The 21,264-nt window shown below is 37.3% G+C and overlaps 2 protein-coding genes across 2 annotated transcripts in view; one reads left to right on the top strand and one right to left on the bottom strand.

Annotated features, from left to right (window-relative positions):
* psme4b (proteasome activator subunit 4b) overlaps nucleotides 1-14,591 on the top strand; it is a 35,648-nt gene extending 21,057 nt beyond the window's left edge. Inside the window, exons 33-47 of the mRNA XM_041974538.1 lie at nucleotides 2,007-2,088; nucleotides 2,450-2,603; nucleotides 3,064-3,130; nucleotides 3,221-3,346; nucleotides 3,606-3,758; nucleotides 3,869-3,973; nucleotides 4,682-4,773; nucleotides 4,948-5,079; nucleotides 6,589-6,791; nucleotides 9,162-9,247; nucleotides 9,427-9,555; nucleotides 11,074-11,229; nucleotides 12,022-12,160; nucleotides 12,325-12,458; nucleotides 14,457-14,591. Coding sequence (XP_041830472.1) covers nucleotides 2,007-2,088; nucleotides 2,450-2,603; nucleotides 3,064-3,130; nucleotides 3,221-3,346; nucleotides 3,606-3,758; nucleotides 3,869-3,973; nucleotides 4,682-4,773; nucleotides 4,948-5,079; nucleotides 6,589-6,791; nucleotides 9,162-9,247; nucleotides 9,427-9,555; nucleotides 11,074-11,229; nucleotides 12,022-12,160; nucleotides 12,325-12,458; nucleotides 14,457-14,591 — 1,893 coding nt within the window. The remainder of the gene's footprint in view (nucleotides 1-2,006; nucleotides 2,089-2,449; nucleotides 2,604-3,063; nucleotides 3,131-3,220; nucleotides 3,347-3,605; nucleotides 3,759-3,868; nucleotides 3,974-4,681; nucleotides 4,774-4,947; nucleotides 5,080-6,588; nucleotides 6,792-9,161; nucleotides 9,248-9,426; nucleotides 9,556-11,073; nucleotides 11,230-12,021; nucleotides 12,161-12,324; nucleotides 12,459-14,456) is intronic.
* Nucleotides 14,592-16,852: 2,261 nt separating this feature from the next.
* chac2 (ChaC, cation transport regulator homolog 2 (E. coli)) lies at nucleotides 16,853-20,833 on the bottom strand. Its single transcript, XM_041974539.1, has 3 exons — nucleotides 20,496-20,833; nucleotides 18,845-18,880; nucleotides 16,853-17,462 (listed from the first exon to the last, which is right to left on the bottom strand). The coding sequence occupies exons 1-3, from the start codon at nucleotides 20,628-20,630 to the stop codon at nucleotides 17,073-17,075; spliced, it is 561 nt and encodes a 186-aa protein (XP_041830473.1). The 5' UTR covers nucleotides 20,631-20,833; the 3' UTR covers nucleotides 16,853-17,072.
* Between the last annotated feature and the right edge of the window lie 431 nt (nucleotides 20,834-21,264).

The following is a 21,264-nucleotide window of genomic DNA, read 5'->3' as shown; positions in this document are numbered from 1 at the left end:
GCTAAAAGCTTTGTTTTTTTGTAATATTTCAGATGTAAGATTGGGCCTCAACCACACAAATATCCTGCAGTTTCTCAGGCTGTAGGCCTGAGAAACCGCAGAGATAAGCATAGATATTGAAAATCTGCTCCCACATATAGATTTAGACATTTCTTGGTGCACTTTAAACACAGATGCTATGCCCTGGTGTATATATACAGTATGCATTTTTTTTTATATTTACCAGGAAAATCACCTCCATTTAAACATAGCAGAGCACCCAGACAAAACAACTACATTTCTTACCAATACTAACATTAGATTAATACATTAACAGGAAATAAATATCATCAAAAAGAAATCTATATGCATGTCTAAAATGTTTTGAGCAGCCATCTGAATTTTTATAAATCACAACTTAAGTAGAAGTTGCATAATCTGCATTGAGGAATAGGCAGAAACAACAAGGAGCAATGTGCATCTTCATACAATTTCTTCATAGCTGTATCTTCCAGCAGGTGTTTATCAAACTTCAACACAGCCAATCAAATCTCGCATGAACCTCTAACATCAGCATTCTATCAAAAGCACAGCATATGGTCAAACCGAGCCAGACGGCAGCTGCTACACAACATCAGAACCACACACTGCTTTATGTTAGCTTTCCTGCTAAAGAAACACACACCTTTCCTTGCACCATATTTTGTTAAACAAGCAAGCAAACAGAAATTCATTGCAGGAAAAGAGCTCTGTCAACAGAAGTCTGCACACAGAATACAGCTAAATAATTGCTCTGCTTCTGCAGATTAAAACAGCAAGCTACAAACGCCAGTAAAGTTCACTAAGGGTTTGCCGCTGACTATTCACAGTCTCTGTTAACAACATTCTGTCTGTGACTTGTGCAAGTTTCTCTCTTGCTTCCTACAGTGTAACAGTTGCATTCTTGGCCAATTAGCTAAGACACACCCTTGTTAATATTAATAAGATTAACATTTTGTTTTTAAATAAACTCTAAAGCCATATTTCAAACCATTAGCAGAGGGCAGACATTCCTAAATATGGTTGTCTTGCTCCAGAGCAGGTTATGTCTATAAAGTAGCCAGTAGGTTTGAATTAATGCGTTTGCTGCTGAGGGAAATGCTTATCTGAAACTAATTAAAGTGCAACAGCTTGTGTAGGTAGAAGATTGACTTTATGTTTTTAAAAAGATATTAATAAACACTGGACTTACAGTAAATATATATATATATATATATATATATATATATATATATATATATATATATATATATTACTTTTCTGATATTCTTTGCTCATTCCTTGCTTTCTAGACTGTTTAAGACTGCCAGGTTAGGAAATGGAAAAATGAGGATATAGTTTTCAATGCCAAAAGAATACAAGACAAGTATAATTTACATTTGGATGTACTCAGTGATATTGATAAGCCTGATAATATTCTGCATTCACAGAGTCTGCAGTTTAAACATCTCCTTAAGCAAACTTCCTTATTTGGCTGCAGCCGTTGTCAGGATAAGCTGAATTGGATTTTTACTTTTGCTTTAAATATTCGTCTCTAACTTCACATTTGTGCATCTGCCTGTTAACGCAGAAAAGCTCATACACAGGGTCAGAAAACCTGGGTTCATATGTGAACTTGCAATATAATACTAAGATCACAAAACAATGCTTTGGGACTGTTGAACTTGCTTCCAAGAATATTATAGTCTACTGCCATGGATGGATGCAACAGATACTAGTACAATTATCACTTTTTTAATGAACATATGGTCCTCATTTAAGCTTTTAAGTTTAATTTGGAGGTATTTTGAAAACAGGTTTGCAAGTTTTAATGTTAAAAACTATATACATACTGTTTTATCGGGCCCAGAGGACCCTCTGTCACTCCATCTGCTCTGCCTGTAAATTAAAATTAGACTCTCACCAGGATGTACTGTAGCTACAGTTAAGATGACAAACTTATGATGCCTTTCTTTATCAATTATCACTATAATCTTTCTCTCTGCTAGGTTGCCATTTCAGTGATGGCTGGTATCCTGAAACAGCTGAAACGGCAGAGAAAGAAAGTTTCTGTGAAGCCGTCAGATATCAGTGAGTTTGCATGCCAACAGACATGCTAAATACACAATGCTCAGGCTTAATTCTTGTTTGAAAAAGCAGGATTTTTTTAGTTTTTAATTTTAACAAAATAATACATCATGATGTGGGGACTAATTCTATGGTAATTTACCCCTGAGAAAACATTTAGAACCTAATATACATCTTCATTTGGTTTCTATTAAAAGATAAATTGCCTGAAATTTAAAAAATTATTCTTATTTTGTGCCAAGAAGCACGGCAGCTTTCCAAAACCTTCCACTGCAAACACACACTCACCCACCAGTAAGTCAAGTAATACATTTATTTGTGTGTGTGTCCAGGATGTTTTAATACAGTTGCACTTTATATGCAGGTGATATCCAGGAACCAGAGGGGATGTGTGTAGGGGATCGTGAGGGGAATCGCTGGCTGCAGTACGATAGCAACAATCTACCTCTGAGTCAAGAACAGTGGGACTCTCTGCACTATGTGGAGAAAACACACTGGGGCTACTACTCATGGCCGAGGTAAAACGCAGAATGACTGATTATCGAGGTGGTGGATTTAGAAACTCAAAGCCTGATTAACTTCTTGGTTGGAAAGGACTAAATAGCTGATTGACTTAAGTGCCTGGTTGATTTGAAGCTTGTCTTTGTGGCTTTGTGGCCACATTTATGTCTGACTCACTGCCGGATGACTGATCTAGGTGGCTGGATAACTAGCAGGAGGTTGAACTGACTTCCTGTCATGGCCCAGCCCTGATAAGGCAGAATGAACGACTTACTGCCTGCCCTAAATAGAAGAATTGATGTATAGGCTGAGGGTTGGCTGTCTTGGAATGCGGAAGGCTTGCTGACTAACTGACTTTATAATCATCCATTTATCCTTGCTGCTTATTTGAAGACAGTATGTGTCTATCCAGATTATTTCTTTGTGTTGTTATCTATAAATCACAGCAGCCTCTTTTTTGTCTCCTGCTCCATTCAGAGAAATGATGATCTATGCAGCTTCTGAAAAGCCACAAGATGACCTGCCATATGAGGAGATGAGTGAGGTGTGTGCTCATGCAATATACACACAAATATCACAGAGACGCCTTACAATTACTATTAAAACATTTGGTGTGTGCATGTGTGTCACTCAGGGAGAAAAGATCATCTTTGAATATTTTTCGGACCCTGAATTTATCGATCAGCTGATAGAGTTTCTGTCACTGGAGGAGCGGAAAGGAAAAGACAGCTTCAACCCTCGACGCTTCTGTCTCTTCAAGGTGCAATTTTTACTATCGTCCTCTGATGACATGACAAGCTTTTAACAAAGAAGTGACACATCATACCACATCTCGCTGAGGCTCGACTCCAGAAAGCTGCAATTTCTGTCTTCATTCTCTGTGATTTATTGTTCGCTGTCAGGAAGAAGTTTACTTGCATCAAATAAATCACTATAATCCACCTTTTCCTAACAAAAAACAAAAAAACCTTTCTTATTTACTTGCCAAACAAACCTGCATGCTCATGTTTGATTGACAGGGACTGTTTCGTAACTATGGCGACATGTTCCTACCATTGCTATGGCCCCACCTGGAGCAGCTCGCTAGTGACCCCCATGAGAGCTCCCAGCGCTGTGTGTGTGAGATTACTGCAGGACTAATCAGAGGCAGCAAACACTGGAGTTTCAGCAAGGTGCTGGTATAAACACATACATAACAAACTGCTCAGCTTTTTCATGAGAAAAGTCAATATCAATAAAACCATCACTGTGTGTGTGTGTGTGTGTATGTGTGTGTGCTTAGGTGGAAAGGTTATGGCAGCTTTTGTGCCCTTTGATCAGGACAGCTTTAACCAACATCACCGTGGAAACCTACACAGACTGGGGCACGTGCATCGCTACAGCTTGTGTGAGTTGCTGAGTATAGTTTAGGTGTCTAGATTCTTCATTCATCTTTTTATTTAACATCTAAAATGCTCAAGGATTGTATATTTATTTTCATGATATGTATGTTTTTTTAAATTCTGGATCTCAATGATTCCACAAATCTTAAAATAGTAGTCCATATTTAGTGTTGCAGATTTTGTTTCCCCTTCATGATGAATTCTAAAAACTTCCCTTCACTCTTCATCTTTTTCCATTATCAAGTCAGCATATCATTTTGTTTGTTTCTTTATTTATAACTTATCCTCTGCTCTGTGTGCTTTGTATCAGTTGCTAAATTTATGCATGCTTGCAAAAAAGTACAAACCTTCACCATGGGGGTGTCATACCACATGCTGAAAGCTAATGTTACAGACTTTTGCAACTTATATATATATATATATATATATATATATATATATATATATATTATATAAGTATTTTTGGAATTAATTCTCTATTAAAATAAATGGCCTTTGTTTAATTGGGCTATCTTAATCGGTTTTAGGGATTTATGTGGCAATCTGAGGTCATTTTTATGCAGAAATATGGAAAATTCAAGAAAGTTTCCCATATAATTCAGCCCTAATGTTTGTGCATACAGTGCCTGAATGGAGGACCACATTTTTCTACAGTATGTATATATTTTTTTCTAAAACTATGACATTATTTTGCATTGGATGCTGCACAACAGGAGGGAAGAGACCCCAGAAAACTCCACTGGCTGTTTGAGCTGCTGATGGAGAGTCCCCTCAGTGGAGAGAGTGGCTCATTCAGAGATGCCAGGTATAACTAACTATGCAGTGATTGTGTGAATCATCACAGTTTTTTCTGATGATTCTGATATCTGGCTGCAGTAGTAACCTGCTGACACATGCTGCCACAGTAACACGTAATGACCCCTCCATATCTTTCTCTTCTCACCCTTCAATTTTGTGTGTGTATGTTTGTGTGTGTCAGTTTGCTGTATGTGCTTCAGGGAGGTTTGGCCCAGCAGCAGTGGAGAGTCTCTGAACTCCTGCACAGGCTGCTGGCTTACCTGGAGCCCAAACTCACCCAGGTGTATAAAAATGTGAGGGAGCGCATTGGCAGGTACATGATTAACTTTGTTCTATCTCTTTTGGATTACCTCCTAATGTTTAAATAGGTTAATTTGATTTACCAGTGTTTCCCCTAGGTTCACAGCCTTGAGGCCGACCCACATCCATCCTTCCATCCATCAACAAATAACCATTAAGGCCCATTTATGCTCCCTTACGTACGTAAATGGCGATGTCCGTTTCAAACGTCGTCATACATTGCTGTCCTCATACTTCCATGCATCTTTTGTGTTGCCATGGTTGTTAAGTCAGTTCTTTCACTAGTGGGCAGTGCTAAGTTTGGAGTTCGCTCCTGCAAGCTGGCATCAGTTTCAGACATCGTTTGGCAGCAGTAGTGCACCAGTATGAAGCTGTTTCCAACCACCCAACACGCTCTAAACACTCACATAGTCTTTCTTCAAAAGGCTGTGCAAATTCTAAAGTTTTTGTGCTTGTCTTCATTCTTCTTCTGCCTTTTTGTTCCATTGCTGATCCTCTTCTTCTCTGGTTTGTTTTTTTTACTGGATGCATGTCAGCTATTCTGCTCAGCACTGCCCCCGTGATTTCCGATGGTATTGCTTCGTCAAACAACGGATAGCTAAGTTTCCTGAAAATGGACCAAATTACGCAAATTAACTAATGCAGAAGATGGACAAAACTGTCCGTCCGTCTGCGTATCCATCTTCTGCATCAAGCATAAATGAGCCTTAAGTCTATTACTCTTTAGTTAACAGGGTATGAATCTCAACCTTAAAACTAGCTCTGCTGAATCATGAACTCTGTAGCTGTAACAGGTAATCTGTCATAGCATTACAGAGAAAACTGACACGTGATAATGACAAAACAGTCTTATGTAAATATCACATGACAGCTAGATTCAGCTGTGAAGTTATGTCCCATTTTTGAACATTGCAGACCAGTTTTTTATAAATGACCAAAAGGACATAATAAAAAACAAACAAACAAAACCTAAAACACTCCTCTCAGAAAACACTTGTCCTGAATGTAGACCATTTCATTCAGTGGAGTTGCTCTAAGTATTATACACCATATTTTGCCTGATTTTCAGCTGGCTGACGTTTTTTCTGAATCATGCACTCTGTCAGCTGACGGAAGTGTTCTCACCTGTGTGAGAGCGCACAGGTCTATGCGGGTGTCATCTGGGCGAAACTCACGGAGAGAGACAGAGAGCAGCTATGACATGCTGTCATGTAAAGCAGATAAATAACATCAGAGTGATTAGTTTTTAATCAAAGAACACTGTATAAACCTGTTCTAGAGGAAAGGGAACTTGAAATGACTATAACTTGGCGCTGTATAGAAAACGAGATCAAAATAAATAAACATGACCTTTTAGTGGGGGCGGTGGGTCTCAATGGTAGGGGAAACACTGTGTGTTCAGTTTAAAGCGCCATGATAGTCTCAGCTGCTCCCATTCTGCTTGTATAACTCTTTTCTTCATTTTCCTCTCTGTACTCCCTTCTTCTTACTCTGCCTCTCCTCCCTTACCCCCTCTCTCCAGTGTCCTGACCTATATCTTCATGATAGACGTGGCCCTGCCCCACACAAAACCCACCTTCTCCCCCCACGTGGCAGAATTCGTCACTCGGGTCCTAGAGCGACTCAAGCCCCTCACATCAGAGCCGGAGATTCACAACCACGTCCACGAGGAGAACACTCAGGAGACAGATGAGCGCACCCAGGCTGTCAAACTCCTGAAGACGGGTCAGAATGTGGATACGAGAATGTAAACTGTGTGGTGGATGGATATGTTGAAAGCCAGGGATAGACTGAGGCTGAGGAAAAATATGTATATATACAATAGCAGCTTAGTCTCAAGATGACTCAAGTTAATAGCTTTTCATTAAATTTACCTTTTAAATTTCTTTTTAAAGAGCTGTGACAATTAATGTTTTTTGGGTCCGTGCAATGAAGTGTAATTAATTTGTGGGCTTGTAGATTGAAAACATCCATTAAGGAGGTGTCAGAGTTATGTTATACAAACCCAATTTCCAAAAAAGCTGAAAAGTTTTGTAAAAGCTTTCTTAATAGGTGAAGGGCAAGCGCAAACATCTGGGAACATCTGGGAGCTTTGTCTGGTCTTTCACCAGTAAAATAAAAGTTTGCTAAAGTGTAACACCAATGGATTTTCAATCCTCATAACTTTTTCTTTGATTTTCGTAGAGTTTCCTTTAAATATGCTGAAAGTCGTGTTGTGGTTGGCTCCCATAAACATAGTTGCTCTACAGACAACAAGAGATCGTTCTTCGAATTACAGAAAAGACACAAAAGACCAGAAAGATGCGATAACTGAATAGCAGTTGTCAAGCGTGTCAGTGCTGACGACCAGTCCTTCAAAATATTCAACAATTTGTTCAGATCATTTTGTGACTGGTGATTAAACATTTATTATATTACTGTTGAAGACTTATGATTATATGATCAATAAAACTGTACGACATCATGTATAATTTTCTATCAAAAAGCGATGGAGAAAACCTAAAATTACGAGAACAAGTTGCACACTACAACAGCCTATTTTAATTAAATATTGTTTGCATTTATTTTATATTATTTTCAAAATATGCTAATCATAAGACAGCCATGCACACATCTATGAAGTTGGATCAGGTTCAGATATTTAGTGAGAGTGAACCCAAATGTTCAGTTAAGATTAAATATTTGTAAGCATTTGTGTATATACACTACTGTTCAAAAGTTTGGGGTCATTTCCCTATTGAATCCCATAGCAAAGTTTGACCCATCCTTGCTTAGTAAGAATAATAATTTTTGTGAATATTCCTTTTATACCCAATCCTGGCTCCCTTACTTGTCACCAGTCTGATTCTGGTCCAGTCCTTTAGGACAGCATTACCTTTATATTCTGTAAAACGTTTCAGGTATTCCTTGTCTCTCTCCCCACTTTTATTGAGTGTTGTTAGCATCAAATTCTAGATTTGTTTATATTTTCTTAGTTCTTTTAATTTGGGCACTGAAGACACTGATAATCAATTCTTTAGACTTATGTCTGTTTGACAAAGTTTTAAACTAATTAGTAAGTTAAGGTTTTAAGTTTTTATAGGATTTTAGAGAATTTCTCAACTTTTCTGGAAATGTTTTTTTTTATAATTAAATTGATAAACTGACAGAAAACACAAAATGCCATGTCATGCCATGATAATCACGTCAGTACTCTTTTATATTTAGTTAAGCGACAGAGATCAGTATTGTTATTAGATTATTTATTTATGAAGTCTTTAAATTGACTTCTGCAGTGTTGCAACTGTTTGGAGGAGAGCTTTTTTTTATCTGAGAATTCCTCCTCAAAGTCAGTTTTAAATTATACATGAACAAGTGCAGTATATTTATACTTTATGGAAGACAGATTTAGTAGATTCTCATCACTCGTGCTCAGTTCATTTAAATTATAAAGAAATCCCATTTTCGAAGTTAAGTAACAGCGTCTCTTTTCAGTAAGCATGCATTCACATAGTAATTAAGAGTTTTTGCATGTGCACAAATCAAAAGTTTGAATTTGCTTGAAACTATTAATCATTTTTTTAACTGAAAGCTAAATAATAAAATTATTTACTTGTCCATGAGGAGTTTAGTGACTATGTATAAGACTAAAACTGTATTTTCACTAAAAAATATCTGCATCCACATGGAGCTGTCAGCTTTACTAAACAATGTTCTGTTAGCAGAGTTAGCACCACCACTGTAATTTACTTCTGCAGTGCAACACAACCTTCCTCTGATGAAGTGATTCTTAGACATGGATAAATTCCTTATTTGTAACCAATTTTTATTCAAAGACTCAATTTAGGTCTAATTTTTTATCTTAATATTTTCCCAGTAGCTCTTTGAGTTTCTGTTGTTGTTCTAATCTCCGTTATACAGACAAATACCTGGTTATGGAATTATACAGGTCATTAAATACTAAATGATGATAAATTATGTTTTAGCAACAGAGCAATGCAGTAAAGTCACAGCTCCAAGTCTGTAGGTTTTATCATTTGGCACCATCCCAAATTTCCTGTGTGTGTGCATGTTTGTGTGTTTGCGTGCACAGTAAACGTTTATTTGTATTTGCAGTGTTAAAATGGTTGATGGCAAGTGCCGGGCGAACTTTCACCACTCCTGTTCAGCAGCAACTGCAGCTGCTGCCTCTACTATTTAAGGTAAGAATGCACGCATATACACACACACACACAAACCGAGAGGTCCCAGCACAGCATTATTACCCACTCAATCTTACTTGCCCATTAAACTCAATTTCTCTCTTCATTTACTCAAAATGGTGTGTTGCTGTGTGTCTTCCTACCTCTCTGTCTCACTCTGTGTTTGTCTCTCCCTGCAGATTGCCCCAGTGGAGATTGATGAGAGCTATGATGAGATGAAGCAGGATGCACGCACGTGTCTCTCTCTTATGTCCCAGGGCCTGTTGTATCCTGAGCACATCCCTCTGGTTCTGGCAGCACTCGAGGAGGTATGCACACGTACACACATATAGATACTCATAGCACACACTGCCCATTGGAACTTCTGTCAGTGCTGCAGAGCTTTTACTATCAACACTAAAAACCGTTGTTCGTTTTTTTACTTCATTCTGATGATGATGTGGGTGAATGGAGTGCTGATTTTAAATGTTTCATCCTCAAATTCTTTCAGAATATGCAATTTCTACAATTTTGAGTTTGATGGTTGACTTGATAAGATTATAGAAACAACTTTGAGTTTTACTTTTGCACCCAAACGAGGTATTGTGTTGACATGCAGCAAGCTTATCATTAGCTAAGCTTTAAGTATCATAAAGTATAGCATGCCAAGAATTCTTTTCAGCTGCTGTTCACTGAAAATAGTGAGTAACAACCTGAAATATATTACATTTGGGCTCTATTTAATAATAATTAGGTCACTTTTAGATCAGGTTAGCTTAGCATTAAGAACTTAAATAGGAAAAGGTAGTTATCCTGGCTTGGCCTGGTGGGGGTACATTGAAGACGCACATAATTTTAAAATATAACTCCACACTAAAGTTTGACTCCTTTCATTCATACCTTAAGTCACTACTTCTTCTTTTTACTATCAGCCTGGGTGAATCTTCCTGGGCCTGTCTCTCTCTCAGCACCCCTCTATTGCAAAGTCCCCGTTGGTTCTGTACATAGGCCAGTGTTACCTTCAGGTCATGCTTAGAAATATAGCATGTTGTTTCGTAGTTAGGAAGATTTACTGTCTTTGAAGCACAACATTTCACATTCTTTGAAACAACTGATTGACTTTTTTTTTATTATTCTAATAAGGATCAAATTGAAACATTGATCTTTAGACCCAGTGGTGCTGCTGACTCCTTGTACATTGGTTTTAAGATTTTATTGTTGGAATGTAGGAAACTTTGTGGACTAGCTTCTCTTACAACCATACGTACCCTATATGTAAGAGAGGCTCCAACCCTTCCTGTTATAAAGTCTCACCATAAAACACATTTTTTTCTTTGCTTTTTAATTAGATAGAGAGTCCATTATATAAAAGTATTTGTCTTAATATTTGTATAACACTGGTTTACAACATAACCACCAGAAGATTTTACATGACTTCATGTTTGGTTAGAATATGATTTTAAACATGGCTTCATTTTCTCACGCTTTACTGAACAGATCAAAAGGCGACTAGGGTTTTTTTCTTCACCTATTTCAGGAAACATTAATTAGATTTAAGGTTAAGTTTATTTTCCACAAAGCAATGCAGAACATGATGTCACACCTCTCTTGGATCCTATAATGATGATATCACTTCATTTCTCCATCAATGGACCACACACAAGCTTTGCTAAAAGCATTGATGCACACAAATAAAGATTAATTTGATTAAAAGATAAAAAACATAATTTTGCACAAAGTTTTTTTTTTCTTATATAATAATATGTACACAGCATAATAACTTCCATCCACAATGTATTTTTTTTCTCATTTTCTCATCTCTTTGCTCCCCATCTCTCTCATCTTAGATGGCAGGCAGCAGATCGTGGCATGCGCGCTTCTCAGTACTGACCTACCTCCAGATCAAGGTTTTCTACAACTTGTTTACTCTGCTCAGTTTTCCCGCTGAGGTTCTCCGCATCCGAAAGCTGGTGATGCAGCTGCTGCTTGATGAACAGCTTGAGGTAATGTATTCACAAAAGCACCAGTTTGATGCAGCCACTGCACTCCCGTTGTAATTGCCAAAGGATTATAAGGGGCGACTTATTGTCCCCCTCCTCCCTCTGTCTTTTCTGTTCACGGTTATTGCTTGAAAATAACAGTCTACCTCACTTCTGACTGTGGTTATTGGAATGTTGATAGAGAAGCTTTGTACTTCTGTTGAAGAGGCGATTTAGGTAATTTAAAAATGAGCTTATATGCTGATCTAAAGCCTTAAATATTATATTTGACTTTTAATCCCGTATTTATTGCAATAAAATCTACTTTGCAGTCTCTTCTAATATTGAGTTGCATCATATTTATACAGTCCTCATCCCATCTGTCTTGCTTTTAAACCTATTAAACTGTCTCCATTGATCTGGTTGTTCTGCACAGGTAAAAATCAATACTGACTGTGCTTCAAACATGTCTGAATTTATGTCTCTTAATATTTTGTACATCTGGTAAATGCTTTAACTTTGTATCAGTGACTGTTTTAATGCATCAACTATCACTCACTTCTTATTCATAATTTATATGCAGGGATGCAAAAGTGCTGTGACATTCTGCGAATGCATTTTACCTCAGCTCAACTCTTCATCTGCCCCCCCTCCCCTTCCTCCTCAGTTCGTCTCTAAATTGTGCATGCCCATCTCGCCCTTAAACTGCCTCACGCTCCCCACTGAATACTTTATTTGTCGGTTCTGATTTTAATGGCTTTGCCTTTTTTTCCCACCTCTGACTCTTCCCACCTCCCTTCCTCTTTCTCCCTGAAGGTGAGGGACATGGCTTGCACCACCCTCAGTGGTTTACTGCAGTGCCAGTTCTTCCCTCTGGACTCCAGTCTGCAGACACAGCTCCAGACGCTGAGTCAGACTTGTCTCCCCAAGGCCAGAGGAGAGTTGGCCTCCACAGGTACACACACACACACACACACACATTTCACGGCATGTCACAATTACACATCGAGGCAATCACAGTAAAACTTGCCCTATTACCCTTTCTTATCCCAGGGGAATTGCAAGCCTTGAAAATCTAAAGCCCATTTTAACTCTCTATTTGTGTGTGTTTGTGTGCAGACTTAGTGCGGCGCCATGCCGGAGTGCTCGGCCTCAGTGCATGCATCCTGTCCAGCCCCTACGACGTTCCACACTGGATGCCTCAGATACTCATGGACCTGAGCGACCATCTCAATGACCCACAGCCTATAGAGGTGCACACACACATTCACTCACATGCAAACACTGAGCTCAAAAACAGTGTGAGCTTAAAGAATACAATTTCATTGTCCAATTGAGGAGAAAATGATGTCTGTGGCTTTAGATCAGGCATGAAGAAGACATACAATGTAATCCATAGAGCAGACATTGAATCATTACAGTGATGGGGAGCTAGTGGTGATAATTTAGTGCTTCTTTTGTTGCAAAGTGAAAAAGATGAGAAAGAAAATACAAAGTGACACAGCTAAAAATATACAGTAATTAGAAGAATTGAGCAGTCAGTTACAAAGGACACAAGACAGAATATTTGTACAAAAATCAACATTTCTTAATTTCTCCTTCTTTAGAATGAGGGTCGTAGTGTAAAACAATATTTTAATAACGTGTACGTCTTTCAGTACCAGTGACCCAAGTTTAATGCCTTGTTGAATCAACTAACTTTTCACTCTAAACTTGTTAAAGTTGTAATTCCTTTGTTGCATATTTAAGTGGTTATATCTGGCAGTTTAACATGAATAAATGATAGTTGTCTCATTAGTTTTTTATCAGTGTAAACAAGTCGGACCACAGCAGCTGAGATTATCGCTTTTGAATTCTGCTCAGCATTTTTGTGTGTCTCCCAAAGCCAATGAATCTGCTACCTCTTTATTGCAGGACTTTCCTATAGAATTTAATAGCAGGGGTTTTATACCAAAAGTCAAGCACGTTCCTTTGTTTAAGTTTGTTTATCTTTAAACCGAGTCTTTTTAGTTATATATTTAAAAACTGATATTCTTTTACTTATATATTGAGTTTTGCAAATTATTTTCAGAAAGATGCTGGCTGAATCAAAATAAATAGAATCAATAAAATCCAAAATATTCAATAGATCATCAAAAATTTGAATGGGTGTTGAAATGTTTACTTATGTTTGCTAATTTTGCAAAAAGCCTGGAAAATATAGCAGTGCTCTCTAAGATCATAATCTTCAGGCCCTCACTTGAAATCAGTCAATGAACACAGTGCATTCATTTATTTATATTAAAAATCTGCTGTGCAAATTGTCACAACAGTCTTCTCAAGTGAATTGAGACAAAAACTGGAAAGATATTTTAGAATCTAGCCAGTCAAAATTGGAAATGAAAGTCTTGTCATTCTGCAAGCTAAAGATGAGAAGGACCATTCAGCTGGCATTTCTGTAAGAGCCCCTTTAGGCAGCATATGCTGCCTTATGGATATTTTTCAGGAACGTCCATGCTTATTTCAGCAAGACAATCTGGGTGCTAAACTGCCACCCACTGAAAAGATCTGCAGCATTATGATTAAATCCGAACTTCCGCAAATAAAATTCTATATAAAGAAAAGATTATTAACAAATAATTAATTAAAATGGTGATATCATACAGTAATGGGCATGCCACTGTCCTTGTTATGCTGCTGCATACTGATGGACTGTTGATTGGTGGAAAGTTAGCTCAAGCAAGAATAACAGAGATGATAAAGAGGCACAGGTGAAAAGCTCAGACAATAGCTGAACTCAACAATTTTCATTATTTAACACTTAGCAAAGCTTATATTCCTCCACACTGACTTCTGTTTTGTCCACAACAAAGCAAAATTAAAGCATCAACAAAAGCACCAACAAGACCAACAGCAGCTTACAGCTCAAATTATTCTACATATTTCTGATACTGCCCCAAGTGGCAACTAAATGCTATCATATGTGCATTTGTTTGCAAAACACCACCTCAAAAAAAAAACAACAAAAAAACAACAACAAAAAAAAAAAAAAAAAATACAAACAAAAAAACCCCTCCAGAACTTGGTCCTATCTGTGTTGCATGTCTCATCAGTGGAACATTTTACTGATGTTTTGACCTGTTGAAACAGGTAGAAATGCAGCTGATATTAACCGTTTGGTCGTTCAATCAAAGATTAGGCAACTTGTATTTGTTTCACTTTTTTTTCTTTTTTATTAGTGGATATGTAATGATTTTGACTTTCGGTTCAAGATGACGGTGAAGAAGACCCTGTCGGAGTTCAGACGCACTCACCATGACAACTGGCAGGAGCATCGGCAGTGCTTCACTGACGACCAGCTGCTTGTGCTCACAAACCTGCTGGTGTCGCCCTGTTACTACGCCTAACGGCCATCTGCCTTCCCATGTCCTCTACAGACTGACTGTCAGCTACCACAGAAAAATAATTACACCTCTAAACACTATTGGGACCTCCAGTCCTCTGTGCAGCCTGTTACAGTAATGTCTGATAATGCCGGCTAGGAGATCTCCCTCTGGAACCTCACGTGTCGCTGTCAGCCTTTAATGGGAAAACAGTTCTGGGCAAAACGGTTTCAAAAATTTTCACTAGCTTGGTACGTTTATGTTGCTCACCAAGCAGCACAGCAGCCCCAAAGGTGGCCACTCAGAGAAAAGTGTGTATTTTAGTTTTTTCTTCTTCCATTCAAACACTGATTTGCCCTCAGATTTTATTTTTTCCTCATCACAGTATTTTATCTCACTGTTTACTTTCAAAGGTCTTTGTTATTATGATATAATAAGAATGCACAACTCTTTTAGTAAACACACTTTTATAGATTTTTTTTAAATGGATAGTATTATTACTAAACATAAAGCTGTTTCTACATTTATTGTATATTATCTATGATATATCATGTTTCTATTATATCAATATTATATATATATAAATATATATATATATATACCCGTAGTGGGTAATAATATGTATATGTTTTACTAAAATTGTTATATTTCTAAACAAGATTCTATGTGGCATTATACAATAGTTAAGCACTGAGAATTTTCTGTTTCCTGTTAAAGAAAATTATTGCATCATTTTTACAGTGAGATGCATTTAGAGAGGATGACACCCATACCACAGTCAGCAGCTGCACATCCTATTCTGTACAGAGCTCAAACATAAAGGCTTCTTCGTGCACGGATAGTTCTTAGTTTTGTGCCAAAAAAATGTAAAATTGCACAGATGCTGCTACAGCCAATAAACGCTTGTACCTGGTTTCAAATGTGTTTCTGTGTGTGTCCAAAAAAAAAAAAAAAAAATCAACACAAAAACTAAACAGGATCCCAAATAGAGTTGTCTGTCCTTTACTGTACATCTTGATTTCTTCTAATGTGGTTTGATGTGTTCACTGTGCTGAGACGTTAGCTAGCAGGAGGGCAACAGGCTGATAACTGATGCTGGGACAGAAAGTGAGGGAAGGGAAATACAGTTGTATGATAATGCCTGCTCTAAAAATGAATTCACATCTGAAAGTCGGGTGGTGAGGGTGTTGTGAAGCAGGATTTTGACAAGCAACTTTGGAAATATTTCCAAACAATTCCTAAAAAATGTGCTTGAGCATAACTGATTCCACTTTGTCTCTAAACCTATGACCCAAGTTTAGTTTAAAAGATCTGAAAGTATGTATGCTCTTCTTTTTATCAAATCAATTAAATTCCAAACAATGCATCACAACAGATGCATCATAATTTCAACGGTAATATATTTCCAAAGAAAACCTGGCTGGATGATTGCATGATAACACATGGCTTATCAAAGCGAGACAAGCAAAGTACAGCCTCACTCCCATTTCTGAAGGCTGCAATTTGTCACAGCGGTGTGTTAAGCAAAGTGCTAGCAGTACCAGGCTAAAATAGCAATTTTGGCATGCTGATGTTTATCAGGTAAAATGTTGACAGTGTTCATCATTACAGTGTTTTACAATGCTAATTGGAACTTACAGTCACACAAATCACACAGCAGTCTGTTGGGAATGCCCCTCTGCAGGGAGGGATCATAAAAAAAAAAAGAAAATGGAAATCTGATATCACAATGTTGTAACCGGAAAATAAAAATGGGATCAGTTTAATTTTGACTGCTCTGAGATCATACTTAATCTTTTATCTTTTATGTGTTTTAGTTATTTACACAAAATATAAAAAGTTCACACTATGCCGATATATTGTGAATGACTTAAGTAGAATAATGCTCAAACAATTTATTGAAAGGAAAGCTAAAAACAATGGTGTGCATACCACAAAAATTTAAAGGTTATCGTGCATTTTAGGTACATTCTGATATCTAAGAAAAAGCCTAATTTCCCAAGCTGTATGTGAATAGTGGGTGGTTGCCCTTTTTCTCAAGGTTAGGTCCTCTTGAGGGTTCTGCTTAGTATCTTAGCTGTGCCTATCTTCTGAATGGAGACCTCTGATGGAATTTCAAGGATTTGTTGGAGACATTCTCCCAGTTTGGAGGTCACAGACCTGAGTGCTCTTATTACCAATGGCACTATTGTTGCCTTTTCAGTCTTCAATTTCCTTCTGTAGTCCCTCATAGCTGGAGTACTGTTGCATCCCTTCATAAAGTAGATCTGGTGAAACCCACCTCCCGTAGTGTACTTTATTTAGAATATATATCGTGATTCTTCATATTCATAGCATTTTTGCATTTTTCTACAAATCAATAACATCTCTTTGCATTGTGATTTTAATAAGGTCAACATATTTTTTGTACCTGACAGAAAGGCCTGACTAACCTTACTGAAGTTTATTCTACACCCTGAGATTATTTGACAAATCCTACATGATCAATAAATAAGTGAGCTTAATCTATATTTCATCATAATCTGTATGCCCATTTTGCAGCCTTTCTCTTACTAAAGATTCAAGAGAAAACAGATGCTTGTCTGAGTCCTCAGGCAGAATAGTCCTCACAGCCTCGGCTAGCTGAAACAAGTACTCCGTATTTTTCCCGCTTGGGCCCGTAGAGTGGATGATCTGGTTAGCTATCTCCTCGAGAGGCGCTGGGCCGAGGTAGTTAGGGTTGTCGTCAGAACCGATGTAGAGCAGCGTCCGGCTGGGTGAGTGAGTGAGCGGGGGACGGGGGTGGAAGGTCACCGTGATGACCTGGTAACCGCCTTTTTCACGGTAGTCGAGGTAGTTCTTGACTTCCTGCTCCCGGCCTGTCGGCAACTTGTAGGCAACGCCCCAAACACAACCCTGAAAAATGAATGAGAAATACTATTTGTTGACATACATTCACCTACATTTTTACTAATCTATTAAATTGAATCGTGACCTGAAAAATCCAAATCATACTGCATTCTATGTTATGTAAAAATTCCCTGCCTAAGTAGGAACTCTTGTAAAAACATCTAAAACATTTCGATATTCGCTGCATGACGGTACAGCTGGGAGAAAAGCAGAGAAATAAACTCTTCATATTAAAAGAAATCTTGACTTTCCATTAACTTCTCCAGCCATCTTTTCTATGATTGTGAAATACCACAGGTCAGCCAGTTTTTAAACCACTGACAGTAGAAGTGAATAACACTCATTGTCTTGTTATAATTAAATATCCTGACCCTATGTGTGGCAACAGCATTCCCTGAAAGCAGCAACCTCCCCGCAATGGCCTCCAAGATCAAACAATATACCAACTGATTACAAAAAAAAAGTCACAATAATGGTAATCAATAAAGAAATTGTTCTTTTTGCTACAGTTTTATTATTACACCACAACTGTGGAACATGCTGTTTGTAACGATCGGTTTTTAACAGCATTTTTTTACTATACTTATGAGTCACTTTATAATACTACGTGTTCGAGATGCTTACCACGCTCTTGCTAGATAACTCAGCACACCATACAAAAGCCTACATCGTCTCATGAACAATAAACACAGTTTATATCCTTGTAAAAGCATTTGTTCATATCAGTTAACAGCATTTGAGAAATCTCAATTAACAGGAATCCTATTTTAAAGATATGGATGCTGGTTACTCAGGGGTATTTTTAGTAGTTGCTGGCCATCATACCATAAATGCTGTCAGGCATATAGACAATAATAGAATAATTATGAAGTAATGTGAATTATGACTCTTGGGTAGTAATAAACTGTTATCAGTATGTACGTAGAATTTAATTTTGTCTTATATTCTGCAATAAAACTATATAGATAAATATGTACAATCAATAAATTAACAACCACCTCTCAAAATTACATTATATTGTTAGGCACTCAAATAAAAATGGTGAATGAGGTGTTTACAACTTATCTAAGCAAACCCAAATGTTTGTTTCACTTATTATTTCTTAATTTCATATTATGTCATGTCACTAAATAGAGGAAAACATTTGTAAATCAATTAAAATAAAATAATTGACTCATACATTGCAGCAATTCATTTAAAGGAAAAAAAAACTGTCCATAATTTTCCACATTTATGTGTTTTATCTCATTAAGATTCACATTTATCATGGTGCTGGACTAGATTTTTGAAGACGGCACAGTGGAGTTTAGAAAATGACCAAGAAACAATGGTAATGAAACGACAACGCTGAAATGTCTTTTATGATTTTGGGAGTGCTTATAACGCACCTCAGGATCCTCCACCAGAGTGACGACCCGCCCGGGCTGTAAAAGACACGAGAGAAGATCAGACACTTTGAGGTGCTGCAAAACAGACACTTAATCAAAAAATTTAACGAAAATACCAGTAAGAGGTCACTGAAAACATCCACGAAAAGGGACAATTTTAAGTACCTCAAAAGTCCCCTTTTTTCTATAATCTGTAATGTCTAATCTAAATATACCTTTTTTACTACATCATTATTTGTCAGGAGTTTTGATCAACACAGTGTTCTTCATACCCAAAATGTTCCTAAACTTTAAATCCTACTACTCAATGAAATAAAAGAGCTGTTGCTTTTTTTTCCAGAGAACTAAATCAAGGTTCATAAATATTAGGAAACTACAGGTAAATTGCAAAAACAGTTATCCCCAAATTTATGGATTTTGCCTTAATATTACGAGTAATTTCATCAAATTTGCAGCACATGATAATTACACAACATATCTGATCCTTCAGAAATAAGAGTAACCCTCATAACAAAGCTGCTACAAGCCTTCTATCCATGGGGTGATTTTAGTTTTCTTTTTTTTTTTCTTCTTTCTTTCTGTAGCTGAGGCTGCAACTAAGGCATTTCAGTTGTTGTTCAAGGTAAGTTTTCTTCTCTCACTATAAATCTCACTTTTGAAAAGGGCCAACACGTTGAAAAAGTTTTTTGAAGAACCTGGCAATAGGTGTGGGAGTTGATTTGCAGTCTTCAGCCTGACATCTAGTTCATTCTTAATGGAAACAATCCACAAGTAATAAAGCTTTAGGTCCATCTATCTGCTCCATCATCATCATCATCATTTTGATTTTTTTCTATCAAAACCCCTTAAAATCTTGTCCTTGGCTAATTTTTTGCTTGATTTGTCTGTTTCAGCTTGTTCACTTATTCAGTCTTTGTTGCGTTCCAGCTTTATTTACCAAGGCCAAGTACTTGATATCTGAGGTAGGTTGCACATCTGATTTATGGTGGTCCTGGAGTGTTTCCTGGTGGCTTTAGTTTTCTTTCCTCACAACTGTGTTGAATATTTGTTGTAATAAAATATTTACTTGTGCTATGATTTAGTAAGTACAACGGATATGAAGCTGTCTTAAACACTTTTCCTTTCTGACTTTTCACTGTCGGTTAAATCTTTTAGTGTTTGTCCCACTTTGCTTAAAGTAATGACTCTGTCAGATCATTTTGCAAATATGGTAATTATCTGAGGCCACACACTCCCTCATTACACAAACACATCGCCTGAACATGATTAAAATTCAACAAGCTATCAAATTTGTGTGGTTTGAAGTTGTAAAATGTGCATGGGAATAATGATATTGCGTGAACAGTCCTTTGCATAATAAATGTGCACAGAGTTTTATTATAAATGTCCAATTAGTCAGGAGAAATGTCAAAATAACTGGTTAAAGAGCAACACCAGCAAACTAACAACCAACGGTATTTCTAGCCAGCTCTGTAGGAAATAATGTGGTGCTGGGTCATTTGTATTGATAAATAATGTTCTGTCAAAAATAAATATTACAAACCTTGATGTGAACTTGGCCTAGCTCTCCTCAAAATCAACTTCCTTAAGCATCATTTAAGCAGCTACGAGCTATTGTTTTTGCGCAAATAAACCAATAAAATACACTCACCTTACCCGGTACTCCTCGGTGGTCGGTGCTACCCTGCCAAAACCGACGACTGAAACCTTTTATATAACCAATTCGTCTGTCCTCATAAGGGAAATCCACTTTCCATATCAAGGAGCCGTAACCAAAAACCCACATGGTGATACGTTAAGCTAATATTACCTTAAAGGCAACAAGGACGGCTAGAGCTGGATTCAATGCTAACGTATTACTTTGACTAGCAAAAGGATTAGAAAGACAGTCGTACCTGTATAATAACTGACATGCACACCTGTAAAAGTTAAGGTGATGTTTAACGACCAGAATACCCTAACAGCTGTGCTGTCCCAGGAACAAACTGTCAAATCATCTGGATTACGTAAGTGTCTTCATTTCCGGTTTTAGACTTTCAATATGAATAGAAATTATCGAATTTATTGCGAAATTTTTTAACAGTATAAAAATGACAGAAATTATACATTTATAATTAAATAAAAAAAACTTGATTTGATAGTGTATAAAGTCTAGAGCCAGTGCCGTTTTAAAACAGCCATTTCTAACAGGACATCTGGTTTTTACTTTGAAGGCAAAACCACCACTCCGGAAGTTTGTATGTTTTCGGTGTACCTTTCTTATTTGGGTCAAAATGTGCAAGCAAGTGTGGTACCTTCAGACTATAGTACACTGTAAATACCGAAATACGGCAGACGAACCTTTACACTATATACTAATGTTTTTCTGCATCCGTATGTAAAGTTCATAGATATTTATGAAATTCAAATCATTCTTTGTT

Source organism: Melanotaenia boesemani, chromosome 21 (assembly GCF_017639745.1).
Source record: "Melanotaenia boesemani isolate fMelBoe1 chromosome 21, fMelBoe1.pri, whole genome shotgun sequence".
NCBI lineage: Eukaryota > Metazoa > Chordata > Actinopteri > Atheriniformes > Melanotaeniidae > Melanotaenia > Melanotaenia boesemani.
This window is presented reverse-complemented; position numbering and strand designations above follow the sequence as displayed.